This window comes from Quercus suber, unplaced genomic scaffold, assembly GCF_002906115.3.
Source record: "Quercus suber isolate HL8 unplaced genomic scaffold, Cork oak 2.0 scaffold_329, whole genome shotgun sequence".
Lineage (NCBI taxonomy): Eukaryota > Viridiplantae > Streptophyta > Magnoliopsida > Fagales > Fagaceae > Quercus > Quercus suber.
In genome coordinates this window covers 397,590-421,388 of record NW_027069782.1, presented here as the reverse complement: position 1 = coordinate 421,388, position 23,799 = coordinate 397,590, and the positions used below count along the sequence as shown (strand labels likewise).

The 23,799-nt window shown below is 34.5% G+C and overlaps 2 protein-coding genes across 2 annotated transcripts; one reads left to right on the top strand and one right to left on the bottom strand.

Moving 5' to 3' along the window:
• The first annotated feature begins 6,317 nt into the window (after positions 1 to 6,317).
• Positions 6,318 to 7,028, top strand: LOC112019840 (protein RESPONSE TO LOW SULFUR 3). The gene has a single exon (XM_024052384.2). It carries the CDS (start codon positions 6,438 to 6,440, stop codon positions 6,780 to 6,782), a length of 345 nt encoding a protein of 114 aa, XP_023908152.2. The 5' UTR covers positions 6,318 to 6,437; the 3' UTR covers positions 6,783 to 7,028.
• Positions 7,029 to 17,588: 10,560 nt separating this feature from the next.
• Positions 17,589 to 22,808, bottom strand: LOC112018535 (chloroplastic import inner membrane translocase subunit HP30-2). The gene is made up of 6 exons (XM_024051064.2): positions 22,421 to 22,808; positions 20,880 to 20,995; positions 19,004 to 19,130; positions 18,079 to 18,227; positions 17,894 to 17,956; positions 17,589 to 17,814 (listed from the first exon to the last, which is right to left on the bottom strand). Exons 1-6 carry the CDS (start codon positions 22,715 to 22,717, stop codon positions 17,772 to 17,774), a joined length of 795 nt encoding a protein of 264 aa, XP_023906832.1. The 5' UTR covers positions 22,718 to 22,808; the 3' UTR covers positions 17,589 to 17,771.
• Positions 22,809 to 23,799: the final 991 nt, after the last annotated feature.

The following is a 23,799-nucleotide window of genomic DNA, read 5'->3' as shown; positions in this document are numbered from 1 at the left end:
AACTTCTTGATGGAAAATGAACTACGTCAAGAACTTCGTCTGTTGATCACAATTTGCTTAAACAGAGATTGCTCAATGATAATGCAACTTGTGTCACCAAACGGCTCTTAAAATAATCCTTTATATGTTTAGGGTTAGAAGAAAAGAAGGCCCAAAACATATTCACGGATCCAAGAAAATCAGATTGGAAATCTGACTTTTAAACTTCGACAGATAGCAGGTGTCGAGGTAGCTATCGAGAGGTGTCGAGCTTTAAAAATTCTGCACTTCAACTTGCTTTCTCTTGGACAGACTTGATGACTTCAACACTTGACCTTGAAACATTGTTTCTTGAAGTATTAAAAACACTAGAACTACCAATTACAAGCAAAGTGCGTTTTGTCAAAAGATTAGCCAATTTACATAACTAAGTGATATATGTTCTTAAACAAGTAAAAACATATATGTCCTAACACCCAGTACCCATTTTTTGATTAAGGGGCCTTGCCCTTGAATTTTATAATTGTATTTTTTTCCCTTAATTTTTGAATTTAATAATTGTATTAGTACTCATCAGTCACCACACTTCAGAACCAACAAGAAACTGATTTCTTTCAAGTCACCAAGGCCACACGAATGGATTAGCAATTATAGTTTTTTTTTTTAACCCTTTTTTATATTCATATTTGATTGCCAATAAACGTGGAGATGTTGATTAATAGGTCAAGTTGGACGACATACATCTTGGTTGGTTCCACTACCACTAGAGATTGGACAATATATAATCTGTTTTCTAAATAAAAAAAGATTTTGTTCTAAATATTATATAATAATCCATTTTTTTTCATAATAAAATGTTAGACCAATCTCACAGGACTGACACAACCGAATTGGTTGAGGAAAAGGAAACCCTAGCGGCCAAGCACTCTCACCCCCAAAAGCGAAGACCGAACAACCGCCGGGTTGTCGAGGACACGTCTGAAGAGGAGGCGGGCGCCCTCTAAGTTTACCGCCCTACCCACTAATGGACTATGAGGGGGGCGAGCGAACGAGAACTGACCGAGAACTCGAACCGCTTGACGGACGGACCCTTCATACTTGATTCATTAGGGTTGGGGATGAATGGAACCAATCAGAAGTGCAAATCGCCCAAGCGAAGCCAGGAAACGGACTGTAGCGCAACGATTAGGACTCGTGTCGGAGAAGTTTTGAGTGTGAGCTACCACTCCTACAATGACATAGCACCCCGCTTCTTGGGCCTATGTTTTCGCATTGCTAATAAGCTGCCTTCAAGCTCACCAAACTTCAGAGGAAGATCAGATAGATCAACCTTCGTAACAACCTTCTCTCTAAGCCAATCCACTAGTCTTCCCTTCAAGAGGGGTCAGTCAAGATGTTTACCACCTCCTCTCCTAAGCAGAATTCAAAGTCTAGCGATTCGACTGCCTTTGCTAACCTTGCCTTTTCAATGATTTCACGGATGTAATGAAATTGAACCGCAATATGCTTTGTCATTTTTCATTTTGTTGATTGAAAGAGGATAAGTGCTATCCATTGAGTATAGGGGGGTTTGCTATAGTGATTCGGGCGGTCCATTCCCAATGGCAGAAGAAGGATGCAAACTGGAAGGACTTGGACAAGATATTCTTCACTTGGACAGGAGATGCAGCGCCTTAGCGCCGGAAAGATCCCTCTACATGGGTGTGCTATAAAACTAGGAGAATAACAGAACGAAATGGATAAATTCTCATTGAAGATGAGGTGTTTGTGGCTAGTAGCAACCCCATTTACCATCAAAATTGGGTTCTTGATACTGCCGCTACTCATCACATGTGTCCACATCGATCATGGTTTAGCTATCTTTGATGCATTTTCACAATAGCAATAAGTAGCAAGGGCCTTTTTCATCGACCTTGTCAACCAATCATACAAGATTTAGGGATCCGTAATTTTCGATACCTTTCGGTCATTGTCTCGATCATTGTCGTTGATGCGCATTATAATTATAATAGTAAGTAGTGTGAAAATGAATATGAAAGACGCGTAATATATATTATATATATGGCGGCTTCTTTGTTTCCTGTTACAAAACAAAGAAAGTGTATAATAAATTGCACCATGAGCAGTTCACTACCCCTCTTCTTATGGTGTATCATTCGCTGAAATATGAACGGTAGTCTCCTGTTTTGCTCATCCCTTCGTCACTGTTGATCGGGATACTATTACCGAGGTTCCTAATTTGGAATGGATGGCGGAGCGTAGGTGGCAAGCAGTTATATGGATACAGTGCTTTACCCGTAGATGCTTCTCCAGCTTTCGCAAGAATTGTATGGGAGTTGTGGAAGCCAGAGAAGTAACAAAGTTTCTTACGACACCCAAATCTACATTCTACAACATGGAAACGAAGTTGCTCATAAGTCATAACATCCAAAGCTAGAGCAAGACAGTTGCATCACTCATCACTGTGTCAAAAACTTTTAAATGTTAATTGATTGGTTTAGTTAATGAAGGTTGCTTAATTTTGTGTCACAAAGTGACAAACCTTGATGGAGATATTGATTTTGGATTGAGCTTAATTAGTTTTTATTACTAAGGGTCCGTTTGGATACAGTTGAAAACTAAAAACTGAAAAATACTGTAGCATAATAATTTTTAAATGTGTGAATAGTATCTTGGGACCCATTTTTAATAAAAAAGTTGCTGAAAAGTGAAATTTGTGGGCTTGTGAACAGTACACATCATGCACTGTTCACAGGAAAAGTCAAAACTTTCGGCTCAAAAAGAAAAAAGAAAAAAGAAAAAGAAAAAGAAAAAAAAAGAGCAGAAACACAAAACGTGTGTTTGGGAAGCGTGTTTCGCACACTAAGTGTGGGTTTAGATACCATGTCTGCGGCTGCGTTTTATGTTTTCACCCATTTTTAGTTTTTTTTTTTTTTTGCTTCAACCGCACCTTTTGACTAAGTCAGCAGTGAACGGTGCACTCGTGCACTGTTCACGGGTCCCACAAATTACACTTTTCAGCAACTTTTTCATTAAAAATGGGTCCCATAACACTATTCACACATTTAAAAATTATTTTGTTACAGTGTTTTCAGTTTTCAGTTTCAGCAAAATAAGTTTTATCCAAACGGACCCTAAAAGGCCAATAGTTTATGGTATGACATCCTTTATGCATGAATTTTGTCGAGTTGAAATTTTTTATGTATACAGACAAGACAATCGTTCTGCTCATTTGTTAATTAAAATTATTAATTTTTTTATTTGAATTGAAGAGAATCCTTATTTTATACAATAAACTCTTCTTCATAATGTATCAATTGCTTTTAATTCTAAATAAAATTTGATGTTTTCCATAAAGATAAAAATAAAAACCAATAGTTTAATTGCATCAAATGATTTTTTTTTTCTTTTCCTCTCCCTCTCCCTCTATTTTGTCAAGTATCTTTCTTCAAATAAGCTATCTTGCTAATTGGAATAGTTGTTTGTCTTAGATAACTTGAGATTCTTTAGTACTATTTATTTATACAAAGGGTCCTTCAATTAGTTTATGCTATAAGATCAAGATGTTGTGTTGTAAATGAAGCTTTTGACACCATACTCATTATATAAACTTTAATATATGACTAAGAACCCAATGTAGTCAAAAGGCAAAAAATTTAAAAAAAAAAAAAAATCCTAAACCCTTCATATAAAAAAGAGAAGTGCTATCTTGAATTTTGAATATAAAAGCAATTGACTATGTTAAAAGGAGCTGAACCATCAAAAAAGTTGAAGCACAATTGTATGATGTCCAACGCGAGTCTATAATTTAAAGAATAAACTGTAAATAATTCAAACAGAACTATTTGACTTTGTAAACTCCACAATCTCAACTAATTGAATTTAAATTTAAGCAAGTTTATCAATGTTAATGGACAAGAAATCTTTCACTAACATTCACACTTATCAGATTAACCAATAAGGATCATGTGTGTGGAATGTGGATTCATACGTGTTTCATGCTTAAGTTATTCAACCAATAATAACATGACTTACTAAAGCACTAATAGATTTTTTTTATTCAATTTTTTTTTTTTTTATAGATTTTTTTCTTCATTGATTGGGATAGATAGTGCTTCTTAGGTTAGTGGCGCAAGACAAATTATTAGAAGATATTTTGAAATAACCAATCAAAATAAAAATAAAACCTAGTAAATTGAAGAAATAGATAGCAAGTGGGAGAGCAACTTGGCTATGGTGTACTTGAATCAAACTGATTAATTTGATTTTTTTATTTTAAATTTGGTTCTGTTTTAAATCAAACAAAATTGAATACGAACAATTTAGTTTGATTGAGTTAAAAGATTAATATCACTTTTTATCTTTTGGCTAGATGAATTTATGGAGGGATTAAATCATAAGCATTGACCCACTGCAAAGGTGCTAGTGCTATTAGACTAAAGTTCATTAGTAATTAGTGGGTTAATGATGGTGCATGAGATCATCTACCTAATAGAAAATCTTCCACGTCATAAGACGATTTAAAGTCTATTTGATTAGGCAATTTGAAAAACACTTTTTTTAAAATCCAAAATACCGTTTCACAATAAGAACTCCTCATAACCATTTTAACAAATACTCATTTTAAACTCAAAGTGCTACTTTATAACAGTTTATACAAAAGCACAATTCCAATGTGTTAATATAATTATATAAGGCACCAACACCATGTTCAAAATTCGAACAGAGAACCACAAACGTAAATAACTAATCTCCAAATGATTAAGGTGATTAATTATAATTAATAGCAAATTATCAACAAGATCAATGCCTGAAAAGCCTAATAATTTGAGAATTTAGCGAACCACACAAGGTATAAGCAAGAACCTATATATTCTCTATTCGCTAAAAGATAGAGAAATCTTTTTGACTTGATCGTTGGAGGTTCTTAGCGCCGAACCACACCGGTGTCACCTCGTAGCTCTTTTGTCCTGTCTTTGATTGTGTGGTGTGTGCAACAAAGTTGAGCTATTCAAGATAAGCATCCACCCTGCAACAAGCCAACAACTGACCCTTAGTAAATATGATAGGTCAAAGTCAAACAAGTAAATATCTTAATGTTTTATGGTTTTTTTTTAAATGAAATAGAAAAGTTTTATTGCCAAAATCAACCAGCAAGGAAGGATACAAAAGGCTAGGGATCAAATCATCAAAGACCGAGCTTCCTCATAAAGTACATTTACAAATGTGTGGATCAAGCCATTCTAAAAAAAAAAAAACAAATAAGGAAAGAGCTATCTAAGGTCCACCAGGTTAGAACATGATTGAGCTGCCTTATTTGCTTCTCTATACACCCAATTAAAATCCAATTAATTAATTTACATAAAATAGGATAATAAGTTTTTGCCTTACGAAATTATAAATGCATCATACTTCTTCGACCCATAAAAAGTTCATACGCTTCTTTAAATATCATAGAGTACAATATTATATCCTTTTTTTTTCCCTCAATTTCCATTTACTCATTTTGCATTTTTGTTAAACTGAACCAACCCAAAAATTAAGTAAATGTGCATTTGGATGTAGCTTTTTTTTTTTTTTCAATGCGTATATGTTGAAATTTGATTAAAATATGATTGTACTTGGAAATAGTTAGACTTTAAAAAATTATGCAAAACAAATAAATTAACTTTAAAGCAAAAATTGATGGCAACTGGCAAGCCGGCGTTATGTATCTAGACACAATTATTCATAACTTATTGAGTTTATAAATTATGATTGATGAGAATAAAAAAGATGTTATTAGTTATTATCCACTAATCAAAATTACCAAAATAAAAAATGGATCAATAGAATAATTTCAAAGATATATTTTTTTGCCAAGTAAGATACTTTGTTTTATAGTAGTGAATCTATAACAATTTATCACACTAAAAAGAAAAAAAAGAAGAAGTTGTGTTTGATGGTTGGTAACAAATATTGTTAGTTTTTTTTAGATTTTGACTTTATTATGCGATTCTTATATTCGTAAGTAACTTAGATTCGATTTTGGCTTGTGTTGAATGAAACAAGATTGATTGATGGTTCATGAGTTCTTATTTTAGTTAACGAGAAATGTTAACGAATATCTTTAAGTATTATGACAAAATATTGACTTTTTTTAACCGCTTTTTATATTTCCAAAACTTTTTTACATAATTCATTAACAAATATTAATATGCCAACAATGCCCAGAGATTCATTCAACCTCTGATAGCAAAGCAAACACGTAAGCAAAAAAATGAATCTAGAAAAGGACGAGGTACATTGAACCTAGACACCCATGTTCTACACATCTGTAAGTCTATATATTCAACATCTTGCTAAGCCTAATTATAAGCCAAACAGAGAAACGAAGGCAGAGAGAGCTAAGAACTAGTTAAACATAGCAACCCTTTGACAGCATAGATATATAGAGAGAGAGAGAAAGAAAAAAAAAAATGGCACCAACAATGGGAGCTTTTCTAGTTGTTGAAGCGAAGAAGAGCAGAGAAGAAGAGGAGATTAGGCTTAGGAAGAGGAACATGGAGTTGGAGAGAGAGCTTAGGAGGAGTCAAGAGAGAGAGGAGGAGATGAGGAAGGAGCTACAGAGAGCATGGGAGAGACTCAGAATTGCTGAGGAGGCTGAGGAGAGGCTGTGCTCGCAGCTTGGTGAGCTCGAGGCTGAGGCCGTACACCAGGCTCGTGAGTACAACGCTCGGGTTCTTTCTCTCATGGACCAAATCTCGAGGACCCAACTTCCTCAATCCTCCACCTCTTCCTCTCCTGCCTTGTTTCAATACTGAAAGCAAGGCTGAGATGTTAAGAGTCTTGTAATTTAATTGACGGAAACGTCAAGATTCAAATCACCCTTTCTCGGTTGTAATTATCAATTTATCTGGGGTGAAAAATATCATTAACCCCTCATGCATCCTCTCTTCTTGTGTGTGTGTGTTTGGCTGTTTGCGTGTGAATTGAGAGAGATTTGTGTGGTGGTAATTAATGATGTAAAGTTGTGATTTTAGGAATTTAATGTAAGAAATTTTTGTTCATGATTTTGTTAATCTTTTGGTTTTTTTAATGTCAAATTTCTCATTTTACTTCTGCCTCTAGACTTTTTTTTATTCTTAATAACTTGATAATTACATTGGAGAAAATGAAATTTAAAGTTGAATGTATATTTATTAAAAAACAATAATAATTTTCAGTTCAACTCTTGGAGCCTCTAGATCATCTTGATCAAAAGCATTCAATTCAAGGCCTGTATGTTCTTTGTCTTTTTTTTATTCGTCAACTGTTTAAAAATGAATTATTAGATAAGTTTTAATTATGATGATAATCTCGCTGCAACCGTCATTCATACGTGTAAAGTCTTCAAAATTTTGACTTGTGAGATGAGAAGAGTGGATGGTGTAGAAGAAAGAAGATTTTGGAAGGCAAAGTGAAGATAAAATATTAAAGAGAATGAAAGCGACATTGAAGAAAATTGGTTACAAGTAATGGTGAATACTCAACAGACAATAGGAAAGCACGGGATGGCGTCATATTTATTTTCTATTGGAAGAAAAAGGTAAAATGATTTTGATGTAAGGTCGTAATAGAGTAGTGGAACGAACGACCGTTAGTTCATGGGCCTGGTTTGGTTTTTGACATAGACAGTCCTACGTCTCGGAAGACAAAAAAATTCAGAACTTTTGTTCTGAGTTCTAACTCGTCACTTTTGTCACAAGTGACGAGTTGTAAATGGTAAAATAAAATGGTGGGTCCATATTTTTACTATACATAATTTGTCGTGTGACAAGTCTCTAGTATCTTACTGTAAAATTTCAGCAATGAGTTCCGCAAATGACAAAAAAGATAAAAAAAAAAAAGACCCCAGAGGGTGCTTTAAGTCTTCACCGTAAAGTGTTAGAGGTGGCAAGCAACCCATCTTGGCATGTCAACAATGGGAACAGTATTGTGAAATGAGGCTTTGGATCTTTTTTTTTTTTTTGAGGCTTCGGATCTAATGCTTTGACATTATGGTAAGAGAGAGTTTTTCATTGATGGCAATCAATTTATTCTTTACAAAAAGTCATAAACACTCCACCCAACCAAAAATTGGCACTGCACGCCATGAAAATGAAACTGGATAGAATGGAATGGGATAAACATTGATTGGAAGTTTTTGATGGTATTTACACTTTATATAAAATTTGAGCTGGTCTCAAGCTCAAGACTATTTTTTTTTTCTTTTTTAAGAATCAACTCAAGATTAGATTGATCTTGAATTCATCACCAAATTAGAGCATATATGTTCCCATAAAAAAAGAAAAAGAAAAAGAAATTAGAGCATATATGTGACAAAGAAAGATGAAAGGGAAATAATGAAAGAGAATAAAAAAAAGTCTCAAACATATTGAAATCCCAAGATAACACCGTCAACATATGTAACAGGAACTTCATTTAGGAATGTTTTAAGTACGTGTTAACAAATAGTAAATATTCGACACAAAAAAATATTTAATTATGAGCTGTAAATGTAATAAGCAGATTTTTTTAAAAAAAATATAAACATCTATCAATAATTTATGATTTGTACTCATTACGACATGGCTCTCTATGATATTTGTCCACAATTTACTTTTATAAAAAGAATGTATATAATTATCATTTTGATAAAATATTAAATTCATCTTAATTTCTATTGGTACAACATACTTTAACAAAGGCAAAGGTAAAAAGGACGCAACAACTTATCAGTTATGCACTTACAAAAAAAATGGCATGCCTTTTTGGCATCACTTGGGAAATGCATAGCCACATCAAACTTGTAACGTAATGGGTGGCATGTTCTAGGCATCCGCATGCCTTAATTTGCCATGTTTCAATTGTGAGATAATTACAGTAAACTCACTTGTGGGATGACTCGTTTTACTTTGCCTATCCGTGGTTTAAAACTTTACACTTTGTCTACCTGAACTTCAATCCGTTACCCATCTGTTACCCACCTCACCCTCAGACGTTAGAAAAACAACCTTTTATTAAAAATCAGAACATAACACGGATAAAAAATACGAACCATTGAATCTTTTCCTCACGAGCCCTAAGAAACATGAAAATCCTTGTAGAAACCCCATTCTTCATCTGATATTGAAATAGTGTTGCAAGTATAAACTTAGACGAGCAACGGGTTGTTCAAGGGACTAAAATCCTGGTAAGAAATTAGTCACTGTTTGGGTTTTTAATTTGGGCTTGTGGTTGTTTTATAGTTTTTTGAGTAACCAGTCAATGGTCAATGTTACATGTAATGCAATGAGAATATTAATTGTGTTTGTTGATATTTATGAAAAATGTGACCACCTTTTGTTTGGATTTGTGTTTGTTTATGGGCATTTTGTCTGTTGTGGTCATTATGTCTCACAGTGGACCTAAGTTTATGTTGGGTTTAAATTTTAGTGTTTGCATGTGCTTATTAGTAAAATAGAAACAAAAGCAAAGCAGAAAATGTGGTCCTTCTGATGTGTGTGTTGCATCCCAAAGGCAAAACGGAAACATGCAAGTGTTTACTCTTTTGTGTCTATTGTTTACAATTCTTTAATTGTTAATTGTGTACATGTCAAATGGTAATTTGTTATTACAGATGGTTGACGAGGAAGTGAAATTCGAGGTACATTATGGGGGTACTTTTCTATGGAACCCTAGTTTAGAATACTTTGGTGGGAAAGTTGAAATAGTGTATAGGGATCCTGATAGGCTTAATTATTTTGAAATAGAAGGTATATGTGAGGAATTGGGGATTGATGAATTGTGTAGGGTTCATCAATTAGGTCCTAGGGGCAACTTGGAGTAAGACTTGAGTCTTATATAAGATGATAAAGACGTGGTGTCCATGTGCAAGTTTAATGAGGGAGGGCCAAGAGACACCATCATATTGTATGTGGAGAGTGGTCATGCTCCACTTATAGTTGAAGTTCCTGATGGTACAGAGGCTGCTATAGAGGGTGCAAGGGTAGGTGTAGCGGGTGGTGCATGAATTGCTACAAAGGGTGATGCTAGTGTGGGCTAGAGGAGGAGTTTGATTAGTTGAATGAAGGTCTGGAAGGAGAAGACTATTCTGATGACATTTTTGGTGAGTCTTCTCCACCCCACAGAGTTTCATTTGACCTTAACACTATTCCAACCACTGATACACCTCATCCAAACACTAATACACCTCAGCCAAACATAGATACACCTAGCCTAAGCAATGTTCCTCCTCCAAACATAGATTTAGATGAAGAGTGGGCTGAACCAGTTTTAGAGGATGCTATTGCAAGTGTGGATGGTTCTGATGATGAGTAGAGGCTTGGAAACCTAGAATTCAATAAGAGGACTAATATGACTAGTGTTAGGTTGATGGTAGGGATGAAGTTTCCAAACTCTAAGGTGTTTAGGAAGGCTTTGAGGGAGTATGTGATTCAGCATCATATTGATATTAAGTGGAAGTTGAATGAGAAGAAGAAGATTTTTGTATATTGTAAGAACAATTGTGGATGGAGGTGTTATGCCTCAATGGTGACTAGAAAGTGTACATTTGAGATTAAGACACTTAATCCTGAGTATACCTACCCCATAACATTTTAAAATAGGTAAGTTATATCAGCCTATGTGGCAAACATGTATTTGGAAGATTTTGTTAAGAATCCTAATTGGAAGGTCTCAGGTGTTAATCACCATATGATGCAGTAGATTTCAGTTGATTTAAATATTAGTCAGGTGTATAGATCAAGGAAGGCAGCTAGGGGTTTGAATACTGGGAATGAAGAGGCTCAGTATGGCATACTTAGATATTATGCAGAAATGATAATGAGGACAAATATAGGAAGCAAGGTGATTCTGCAAACAGAGATGGAAAATGAGAATGCAGAACCCAAGTTTAAAAGGATGTACATTAGGTACAATGCTTAGAAAGTTGGCTTTCTAGGTAGTTATAGACCCTTTGCTGGACTGGATGGATGCCACTCCAAGAGTAGGTTTGGTGGGCAATTATTGTTTGTCACTACCAATGATGGAAATGACAATATATTCCCAGTGACAATGGCTGTAATTGAGCAAAAGAATAAGAACAGTTGGATCTAGTTCTTGGAGCAGTTTGCAGATAACATTGGTAGGCCAAAGGAGCTTAATCTAGTATTCATCAGTGACAGGCAGAATGTATTACCATCTAGCTCATGTTCATGACTTCATTATGTGCTTACTTGCATAGTTGCTTACTTGAATGCTTACATGCTTACTTACTGACATTGAATGCTTACTTGCTTACTTGATTGCAGGGCCTTCTACCTACAATGGAGACTCTATTTCTAATTGTGGAGCATAGGTATTGTGTGAAGCACATATACAACAATTTCAAGGTTAACATAAGTGCATGGAGTTGAAGAGTGTACTGTGGAGGTGTGCTAGCACAACATCAGTCAGGAAATTTGAGAGGGGGATGGAGCATCTTAAGAGTTTGGATGAAGAAGCTAGGAAGTACCTCGTTGATATAGAGCCTGCACAAAGGATCAGATCCCACTTTTCTCCAAGAGATTTGACAAATTGTCTGGTAAATAATCTGATTGAGAGTTTTAACTCTATGACTGTGAAAGCTAGAGACAAGCCAATCTTATCAATGCTGGAGTGAATCAGAGTTAGGTTTATGAGCAGGCTGTATATAAAGAAGATTGGCATAGAAAAGTATGGTGGCAAGTTGTGTAAGCATATAGGATAAGTTGGAGAAGTTAAAATTAGACTCTAAGAGCTTTTGTGCAATGCCATCTGGGAGGTTTGTGTATGAGGTTGACAATGAAAGGGAAAGGCATTTGGTAGACTTGGTAGGGAGGACATGCAGTTGTAGAGTATAAGACTTGACAGGAATCCCCTACAAGCATGGAGTTGTAGCCATTTTTGTGAATCATGAGAAACCAAAAGATTACACCCATCCATGCTACTACAAGGATGCTTTTGTAGAGACATACAAGACACCCATACCTCCTATATCTAGCGAGTTTGAGTAGATGTCAAGTGGCCAACCCAAGCCTATTGCACCTATTATCTATAATCCACTAGGCAGGCCACCCATGAAGAGGAAGAAAGATGTTGATAAGCTAAGAAACCATTATAAGGTGTTTAGAGCAAACAAGCTAGTGAGGTGTGGAAGGTGTCAAAAGGAAGCGCATAATGCAAATGGATGCAAGGTCAGTGTCACTGGTGAGACACCATGCGAGAGGAGGAAGAGATTGCAGAAAGAAAAATCTGTAAGTTTTTACAAATTTTTTTTATTAAATGCAAAAAGCCAATAACTGCCACTGTAAACATGCTCATATTTGGTTGCAAGGAAGTGGAAGGCCTTCTACATGCAGTCAAGCCCCATCCTCATCTCAAGCCTAATCTACTTCCCAAGCCCCATCCTCATCTTAACCCCTAGCATCATTTCAGCCCCCACCAACACATTAGCTTTACACTATGGTCTCATCCTAATCCAACCAAGTAACAAGGTCATAGTCACCAGCTCAATCTCTATGGTCACAACAACCAAGTCAGTGGTACTCTTCAGACTTCAGGTACACAGTTAGAGGAGCTCCTTGGTTCACTTCAAGCCAGCTAGCACCACACACCCTTGCAGAAACATGGGACACTAGAGCACTATCATCACAGTTACTGTAGTTTTAGGTTTGATCTGTTAGTCATAAAACTATGATACTGTTAGTTAACATGTGAATTCTTGTATTTTGTAGCCTACAAGACCACCTGCTACTAGAGGAGCTGCTTTGAGAGGAAGTGGTAATGCAGCTAGGACTCAAAAATGTAAAACAAGAGGTGGAAAGGCCAACTGTGGTGGGAGAGACAAGGGCAGGGGCAGTAAATGAAGACTATGTCAAGACACTTTTGTTGTTATGTATTAAGGTTATGCAGTGTTAGGGTTATTTGTAATTTGTAGACAATGACAGGGCAGACAATGGCAAGACACTTTTTGTATATGCTATTCAAACACTTTTTGTATTTTGTAAGTTTTGTAAACAAGGACAAGTGCAACTGTTTTGGTTGTAGTTGTACCAAATGCCCTATATTTACTGGTGGTTGATGAAAGATTATTCAATGCCACCTTAAATATGTATACAATTCCCAACTTAATGGCAAGTGTTTAGAATTATTATTTTAATTATTGCAGTTGAACATATATGAGTTTGTTTATGTGTGTATGTATTGAATATAGTAGTCACTTTTGAATACAGTAGGTGTATGTGTTGAATAGCAGGTTTGTGTGTGCATTTGTTGTCTTTTCTTGCAAGTTGACAGATAGTTGTCATGCACTTTAAATTTTAAACAATTCACTTTCAACACAATTATCTTCACACAATACAGTGATGTACTTTTTGCACAAACCAACACAGCTCACAACATCCAACAAAACACCAACAACTCACAGCTCACTATTTGCGTAAAATAATTTGCAAGCGCACAAAATCGTAACAAATAGTAAAGTGTTTTTTTTTTAGAAAACGAATGTCGAACTCACAGGGATTAACTATGTTATTGAATACTGAAATTCACTAAATAAATTAATATTTGAAAAATCGAAAATAAATGGAACGTTCTACTATCTAAATTAAATTAAATTATTTAATAAAAATAAATCTGTGAATAAAAAAATTAACAAAGCGTAAAAATCTAAAAGTGTAAAAATATTATAAGAATCGATCTAGAGCAGTTAATTTCACCTAACAAATCCCACACAATTTATTCTTCCTAATTATTAAATTCTAATAATCTACTGTTAATGATTAAAAATTCATTAACTATTCAATATATTCTCTCGAATAATATCAAAAATATCTTCAGCTAACAATTCCATATCTCTATGCAAATTTAATTAACTGGAGACTCATTACGTACTTTGAATTTTCTGAAAAATTACACTAATCGTGGTAAAGCATCTCTACTTTCGCTCAACTAATGATGTTTAATTCTAGAACTAAAATAACAAATCACCTCTCGGTCTCATTGTAATTCAATTGATCAAACAATAATTTGTAAAAAAAAATAGTAAGCATTAAGAATAAGAATTAAACACTCAATCATGGAAATTTTAAAAATAAAATAACTCAGAATATAAATTATGTGTTCATTGCTAGACTACATCAACGCTCTAGAAAATAAAATTTAGTTCATAATAAAATTGAAAAGAAAACAAATAAAACTTATGTTTTTCATCTGAATTGGTTGATCAACATGAAGCTCTCGCCTTTGTCCTTAGATCCTCCTCCTCAGAAAGACTCCCAAAAAAAATATTCTTCAATGTGGCCCCTCTTGAATTTTCCCTAAAGAGCCTTTAAATAGGTCAAAGAATCCTATTACAAGTTGAATTCTCGTTTGGAGAAAATCCCAGATTTTTAGGCTTCACTTAACCGACGATTTTGACCCATTTAATGTCAGAATTTGGGCTCTTGGTAAACTACAAAGTTGTAGCCCTTTAAGTTAAATTTTCAGCACAACTTGAATCATCTCGATTGGACATCTGAGCCGAAAGTTATGCCAATAATACTAACTAATGTGCAAGCTGGAATCCTAATCCGAATTGGACTTAAATTTAATTAAGTCTTCAAGTCAACCGATTTACATCCACAAGATGTGGATTAATCTGAAATCTTCTCAATCCTTCAAAGCACAAATGAATAGATAAATATAAATAAAAAATCAAATCAAATTAAAAGAAATAAAGGAAAACTAACAATTTTAATAAATAAGAGGATAATAAAAATCATGTAAAAATTACACTTATCACTCACAAGTAGCCAATTCACTTTAAACAAAAATACCAACAGCATCTAACATAAATAACACTTTATCTTAAAAAGACTTATATTATTAAGTGGCTTCAAGCCAACAACATTTACCATCTTACATAGTTCTATTACAATACAATTGAGAACCAGCTTATATTACAACCCACCAAGCAAACTCAATCTCATCATTCCAACATTCTCACTTGAGCCAAAACATGAAAACAACATAACCAAAAAAAAAAAAAAAAAACCATGACAGAATTAGTGCAATTTTGCACTTTCTCTCTTGCTCTAAAGCTCTCACTGCTATCTCCTTCGCTTGAACAGAGGAAGCTTGAAACTTTCTCTCCTTCTCAATGGCTTTTGTTACACTGTTTTGAGCAATTTCTACCATTTGGATAGCTTCTGCTGCTACTTGGGTAGCTGCTCTTTCCCTTTCAAGTGCAAGTTGCAGCTCACTCCGTAGTAAATCCAGCTTTTGTTGCACGAAATGAGCAGCTTCATTCCCACGCATACAAGTGGGATTATCAATCCATTTAAAGAAAGGGCACTTGGGACCAACCTGTTCATAAATTGAATTGAACACATCACATTCCAATCTCACATTAATCAACTAGATTAAGTAAAAAGTATGCTTACCTTATATCGACTACAACCCAGAAACCTTCTTCCAAAATTATCCACTGTCAGACTTGTTCTCAGTACACAAGTCTCATATGTACACATATGCCCACTTGAACCTAAGTAATTTTCACCTGAAGAAGACATCGTTTATCAACTTCCTGTGAATCAAAGCTACTATCAAACTTGAAACCCTAACCCACATAAAGCATAAATGCCGTACTTGGTGATGATCTATCTTCGAATATTTAATGCCTCAAGACAACCCAAAGTCAGAACCTCACCCTCACATGAAAGCACGATCAGAAAAATCAAAACCCTAGCTCAATACAAGGGATTTTCGTGTTTCTAGGGCTTGTGAGGAAAAGATTCAATGGTTTGTGTTTTTGATTCGTGTTATGTTCTGATTTTTAATAAAAGGGTGTTTTTCTAATGTCTGAGGGTGAGGTGGGTAACGGATTGAAGTTCAAGTGGGCAAAGTGTAAAGTTTTAAATCACGGGTAGGCAAAGTGAAAATGAGTCATACCACAGATGGGTTTACGGTAATTATCCCTCAATCATTCTAAGAAATCGAGCTAATCTTTTCCATGTACCACGTCCATTTGTTGTGAATTGGTGACAGACCTGAGAAGAATGAGATCCTAGGCAAGAGCATGCCTGAGAACAAGAACACTTATGAGAGATCGGGGCGATTTTAAGAGTATTTGTTGAATGAGGAGAATCTAGTTAACATATTACAAAAGCAAGCGCCAACTTCGCTGATTCCAAAATGGCAAGCAAAGTCGTCTATGCTTCTACCCATAAAAGAACCACCTGCACAACTATATATTTGTCCAAGCATAAGATAAGATGATATGAGTGGTCACAAGAAAGTTCTCAGCAAAAAAAAAAAAAAATTAGTGGTCACAAGAAAGGGTTGTGATGAAAGCACCGTCAAGATAGTTGCATCAAAATTAATTTTGCACCCACTTTTCTTAGAGAAAGAAAGAGGGGGGGGGGGGGGGGGGGTTTAATTTGTGGCTAGAAATGCTTGGACTTATAAATTCCTAATCTTCTTAGGGTCAATTTGGAGAAAGGAATAGTAGAGTAGAATTAGCCAAAAATTAGTGCATTATTAATCACTTATTTTTATTTTAGTCTTTTTTAGAGTGAAATTTTGAAAAGATAAAAAAATTGATAGATGGGTAAAAGCATTAGCATTAGATTTTGTTTTTAAAAGATATTTTAACATATCAAAAAGTTATTTTATCTTTTTAACATATCATTTTACAATACAACCTACATCTTTTATTTTGTGATTACAACACATTAAAATAATTTTTAAAAACCTCATCTATATTTAAAAAAAAATAACAAAACAAATATATTTTATCATGTGACCCCATATGATGAAGAGAGAGAGAGAGAGAGAGCCATGAGAATGTGACGTGGGAGAGAGAAAATTGAATAAAAAATACCAAAATATATTTAGCACATATAACTGTACCATCTTATTAGTAGAACAACATTATAGCAACTACCAAATTTATTTGACATTTGACACATCTGTGAAGGTTTTTTTTTTTTTTTTTTTTTTTTTTTGGGTGTGCTAAATACCAAAATTTTAGCATTTGAGAATTTTTTTTTACCTTCCCCACTAGTTGGGAGAGTAGTCACACGAGAGAGAAACGTATAAGTGGTACTGTGGAAGATACTATCAAGATTAGTGAATAAAATACATGTATCCTTATTTTCATGTTGTTACATGTTTATAAAGTTATCTTTGTCTTCATTGAGATGGAGACATTCCAACTAAATAAATAAAAGCTCAAACGGACAATGAAACTCTCATATTAAGAAATTGGGTTGGACCGAGTTGAACCTGGACTCTGGGTAATAAAATGTCACCCAAGAGTTGATTGGAGCATGATCCTCTATATTTAAAAATTAAATTGATTAATTTCATAATTTAGATAAATATTATAAATCTAAAAATTTACTTAGTATCGTATCATTTAAGATAAGAAATTTTTAAAATTATACCTTAGTTTAGTTTGCTCAGTCATTCTCATTCTTCTATTTCTAGTATGCATTCACTATTTTCCTGTGAAATCTCTCATACAAATTTAAATATTGGCATATGAGGTAATCATGTTAACACCATGTGACATAGAGCGTACTATGTTCAGTTCAGTTATAACCATATACTTTACCCATAATACCACATTCAAGCTCATAAACAGCATTATTTGAACCCATTCATTGCACCATGAAAATCAAAACTACTCGAGCAGAATTTAATCTGTTAAACCACCAAAATATGTTCTCATATAAAACATAGATTCCTGTGCTTTCTAAGGTTTAATGGGTAAAAGATAGTTGGCAGCAAACTAGATTGATAGATGATATTCAACGACCATTTCCTCGCCTATTATCTTTGATCTCCGGGTCCCTGCAAATATATAATCAAAGGTGAGATGCATACATAAATTCAAAGGAAAGCATTGATATGCATATATCACGAGTCAGACCTCTGGATGTGATCAAGAATGAGAAGCCTTGGTCCGGGAGGTATTTTCACATCTCTAAGGGCACTGAAACACATCATGACAAGGTCAGGGTGATTTTACCTTAAAACACATTGCTAATAAGTAATGAACTAGAAAGATAGTAAAAATATATTGGAATATAAGAAGATGAAAATCCAACTACTAGCCTATCAGTGAGCAGAGGCAATGTGGTGTCTGTTAATAAGCCTTTCTTGAAATTCTTCTCATAATTCTGGAGGCCAAGGTTATTCAACATAGATCTTGTTTTGGAATAGAAAATATCTTCAGTTGGTGGTTGAGAGAACTTTTGCCCTAACTGCATAACCACACCTTAAGTGCTCAGCACACATAAGTAAGATCATATAGAATAGAAAAACATATTACAATATCATATACATACAAAGGAAAAATTATGATGAGTTGCCACCTTGTCACCCATTATATGTCAACCTGTGAGTTGCGAGACCATGAATTGATCCCAACCTTTCACATTTATCATTGTTGAGAAATTGATTATTTCAAGTTTTGCAACATCAATGTTGCAGGATGATATATATCTTTACCTTTTTTTCACGTGAACGTTAAGACAACATATAGAAGCAAAATATTTAAATGTATTTTCTTGATGAAGATGGTCATTTTTCATACTTGTATTTGTTATCACTCATAGTAGAGGTCAATAATATATTGTTGTTCTAGAAAATCAATTGCAGCCATCATTTTGTACAGAAGATGATGGGTCCTATCAATTTTGAAGGGGTGCTACCACACCATAGATTGTCTCATTTGCAAAAATATAATTTTATTTTTATTATTATAGGTAAGTGGGTTTGTGTTTGTGTGTGTGAATATTAGATTGCAAGCATACCTCAATCTGACAAATTAATGTCAGAACTTTTGCCCCACCACAGGCACAGATTCATGTTACAATATTAGACTAACATCAGGGAACTCCACATTGATAAATGATATGTGCAATGTCACCTTGTCACTGTGACATGTATGTAGATTCTACAATAATCATGCCTCTCGTTGCAGTTATTGAAAGTTGAGGACTAGAAATAAGAATGCTGTAAAATATGAGCCACTCACCTGGAAAAGTCCCCCTTGAACAAGAGCAAAAAAAAGCCCAGAAGTGACAGCATTTGCTGCCAGATTTGGGCCACCCATGCCACTCACCAATGAAAACATCGCTCCAGAACCAAAGGCTGCCACCATGCTGCAATGATAAAACTACTAATTGTAAGAAAGAACATGGGATAAGAATGAGGACAACACATAACTAAAACACTGTGTTGACAGTTGATCAATCTCCACACACCGCTCCCCCCTTCTCTCCTTATTTACAAGAGAGCAACATCCTCTTAAAAGAGAAGGCTCAAATTCGATTTAGTCTTTCAACTTTTACTTCAATTGTAAAATTATTCCTCAAGGTTTATTTTCTTGTCAATTTAGTCCCTCACTTTGTCAAAATGAGTCAATCCAGTCCTTTCATTCAAATCTGTTTGCAAACGTTGCCATTTAAACATTTTTTTAGCTTAAAACACATTCATGAGAAGTGCCATTAAATAGATCTTGTTGTTTGATAAGTATTATTTTAAAAGTAATAATAAAATATGTTTAAATAGTTTCAGTTGCTAACAAATTTGGACTGAAGGACCAGAATGACTCATTTTTACAAAGTGAGGGCCAAAATTGACAAAATTAAACCTTATGGATTATTTTGACAATTGAAGTAAAAGTAACGGGACTAAATTCAATTTTCCCATATACATTTAGAAGATTCTTTTACCAATACACTAATGAGACCCAACACAAATTTCTTTGGTCACATTGAAGTGCACCCAAACATGAATCCATTATGAGACGAAATGCCCACAGAGGGAGATAGAGAGAATTTGAAAGCTTTATGGCAGCATTACCAGAATCTCCTAAGAAAATAAAAATTAGTCCCCAGAAGCAGCTCCTGTCTAAAACAATGAGTTCTGATAGGTTTCAGGCTTTCAGCAAACAGTGGGAAGGCTAACTTTTTTTTTCTCTATAATAGTTTCTGTACATACGTATGTATGCCCATTCAGCCACTAATGATGCCTTCTAGAACAATCAGGAAAGCTCAATCCATGGATGTGTTAAATTGGGTATGGAAGGGAAAAAAAATGCCTAAGGTATATCACTTTAATCAGCTTTGAATCTGACTAATATAATTTCAATTCATAAACTTTGCATGATCTTTCCTACCAATCAATGAAAACAACAAAATATCTGAAAAAAATTATCGTGCTGAACCAGTCTGTAACACAGAAGTAATAAACAAGCTATTCTACTTTGCAAAAATAAGAAAAGGTTCTTTCACAATTTACATATAACCTTTTTTCTATAGGTGAGTTACATGCACCCTCCACTCACTATTGTGGAAGGAGGAATTTTCATTTAAGCTAGGGTTCATTGGCACAATTTACATATAACTTTTTATAACTAAATAAGCAATTCAGTAGTCCTAAGCAAGGATGGATGTAGAATGTTTTCTTGCAGTGCAGCATGGTATTTTTATTTTGGGTTGGTGTTGGGGTCAAAAGCAGATATATATATATATATATATATAAGAACTTGGATACAAAATAAAAACTAGGGGGGCATTTGGAGGTTCCTCCTCTGGGATATGTAGATCTGAGCAGCATCATTGTTAACATTTGTATTGCTCACTAGCTTAGGACACTTCCACACCAAAGACAACAAAAGTTATAACATTTCCCAAGAACATAGAACTCTTTCACGTTGGCTGCTAAGACAAAATAGAAGATGAAAGGTGGTAAAAATTTCTAATAAGAATCTGTAACACCACATGAAAGTAAGTATGGATATCTTAAACAATTTTAAAAAAGTCAACAAAGCCCAAATTCCATCTAATTGGGATTGGCACATCATAAACAATACCACATAAATAAAGGGAGAACTAGTGAAAGCTCACCTAGACTGGACATCCTCCTTGCCTCTCAGTCGTTTCATGACACAGGATATGCCAGCATTGACACCTGTCATCACAGCAAAGTTGCGAGCTTGTACCAATGGACCCCCGGCAAGAGCCTGTAATCAAAGTAAACCGTTTCTCATATATCAATGAAATCCTAGAACCCCTCCATATATTAAACTTTATCCCTACTTCAACTAACCAGAAGTTTTTACAGTGCCAACTTCAATTCAATTTTTGCATTACTAATAACTAGATACTTACTTTCATATGATGTGAAACCAACTTTACAACCATGGATAAAATCATAATAGTTCACAATATGGCTATAATCATTTAAAACCCAATGACATTAAAAAAATCCGGCATTTCAACACAAACTAAATCTTTTAAATAAACTATAATCATTCAGCTAATCCAAAATAAGGAACATTTTGAAGTAATAATGAAAAAGAAAATGAATTTGCTATGTTTTAGATTGTTTGCTAAATTCCTTTGTCAAAACAAAGTGTTGTAAGGGTTGTAATTGAATCAAATTTGGTTGTATCGATAAAATTGTGTTAGGGTTGAGTCTAAGTTAGAAGCTACTCAAAGAAGCTGAGGTTTTAATTTGCTCAATTATAATGAGTGGATGACCTTTTGCCCATAATGAATCTTTAAGTGAAACTTGTTTCATAGAAAAGTAGACATTCGGGGCTTCACAAACAGTCACAAATTTGATCCAATTTGGATTTGAAATGGGGGAGACATGACTGTTGAAGTTGGCACAACTGTGTTGTCCTTGAGAGTTTGCTCGATCCTCATTCAAGCAAAATTACGACAAACAGTTTACTTAACCTAATGATTCCCTATATAAAACCAACCTTTGTTGCACAGATTGAGAGGAAAGAGAATGTTGTATCAATATTACACCAATAGAAAAATTTCTTGAGCCTAAACAATTTTAAATTCCTTTCCCATGTGAGAGATTTTTAGAGTTTCTCCTTGTGCCCAAGCCATTGATACCTTGAAGCCATAGAATTAGTTCCTCAACAGTAGGTTGTTGTTCTTGAATTCTTGTTGTCCTGAGTTTCGGGTTGCAAACAACGTTTAATAGTGGAGCAAGTTTGCTTAGGAGGATTCCAAATATTTTGCTTAAGGTTACAATTCAAAGTTTAGTTGTACAAAGGTCTTGTAAATAGACCGTTGTAACTCTTTGTTCCAACTGGATTGAATCTCAGAATGGTTTTTAAATTGAAGAGGTTTTTCACATTTCATTATCAGATTCGTGTGCTTGTTTTACATCTTTGATACTATTAATAAATGTGGTTGAAACAACTGTTTGTTTGGAACCAATCATACCTTGATCAAAACAAATCCAGTGATTAGTTATTTGGGGGTCAAAATAAGATTTTTCAATAGTATCAGAGCAGTTAGAACACAAATTTTCAAATCCTAAACTTCAAAAATTTAACCTAATCTACAAAACCCAACAAAGTTGTTTACCTAGTACGAAAACAAAGATGGGTAATTGAGTTTAAAAACAAAAAAAAAACAAAAACCTGGGCTTGTTTGAAAGAGGCCATGGCTTGTGGGTTGAGGGAAGCGGCCTGAGGAGGAGGAGTTGGGATAGAAGACGAAACGTCGTTGGTGAGAGTGCCCATGAAGCCACCTATGGCGGCGCCCTGGGCGGCGCTGGTGGCGGTGACGACGGCGGCCTCGACGGGCAAGGACTGCTTGGCTAGCCAACCCCTGAAGCCAGCTTCCAACTCCTTGAAACGAGCCTGTAGCTGCTCTATTGGGTTCTGCTGCTGAGGCATGAGCTTCGCAACCATCACTCCCTGATTTCCTTGCTCCATTTCCTTTGAATCAATTCGTTTGCTGCTGCTGCTGACTATGGTTTATTTGTTTTGTTGTGTTTTTATGGATGGATAACCGATAACAGTACAGTAGGGCTTCTTTTTTTTTTCACCTACCTAACCCTGGTCTAGTGGTCTTAAAACTTATTTTAGCTGGGGTTAAAAATAAAATAAAATAGTAAAATGCCAGTGGTGACTGGTAAAATACAGGACTACATGAGGGAGGAACGTTTTTTATTTTTTATAAAGAGAATTTTATGTTACGGTGTCTGCTTTTTATTACCATAAGGTAATAATTAATTTAAGAGATATGAGAAAATTAAATAATAAAAAAAACACACACATACATAAAACAAATACAGCTAATAATGTAAGATAAGAACTCACAATCACAAGATGATTTTTTTTTTCCTTTTGGGTAAAGAGTAACATGGATTTGAAAGGGAGTGGTTCAATGTTTCTAAGGTTAAACGGAAGTTTAACCGTGATTTGTTATGTAATTTTTAAAAAAGTATATATATCTTGTACTTAAATTGTCTTTATATTTATTAATTTTTTATTCTTGATGTTAACCTGGTTGAACCGCTTGATCTATATTGGGTTTCAAAATAATGAAGAGTAAGATAATGGTTCTTACTAGTTTTATTATATATAACTTTTTTTCCTTTTTCATAAACAAACAAACACAAGATGAGGTATAAGGTTTTAACTTCTAACACAAAGATGTACAATAAATTTCATTCAAAAGTCGTGATAACTTTTATCAATGAATGATGAGGTAAATTATAGTACACAACACGCAACAGAGTATAGGAAAAACAAAAATACATCAAAATACCATACGCCCGTCAAAACAAAAAGATGGAGGATAGGTCTATGAAAGATGGAATTATTCCTGCCCAAAAAAAATCTCTAAAGATGGAATTTGGAAGATGTGAAGATGGGCATCCAAAGCAGGACAACAATGAGCTCTGAAATGGCTTAAGCTTTCTCGGTTTACTTAGTTTATTATGATTTAATATATATATATATATATAATTAGGAAAATTACACTCTATCTCCTTTAATTACATCTCTGTTTA

Bases quoted from the DNA above. Each gene is read 5' to 3' on its own strand.
- LOC112019840 (XM_024052384.2), top strand. From the start codon at position 6,438: ATGGCACCAACAATGGGAGCTTTTCTAGTTGTTGAAGCGAAGAAGAGC.
- LOC112018535 (XM_024051064.2), bottom strand. From the start codon at position 22,717: ATGGAGCAAGGAAATCAGGGAGTGATGGTTGCGAAGCTCATGCCTCAG. The intron at 20,996-22,420 runs GTTTTTGTTTTT...CTTTGATTACAG, and splicing joins CCTCTTTCAAACAAGCCCAG to GCTCTTGCCGGGGGTCCATT. The intron at 17,957-18,078 runs GCTAGTAGTTGG...GATGTGTTTCAG, and splicing joins TTGCCTCTGCTCACTGATAG to TGCCCTTAGAGATGTGAAAA.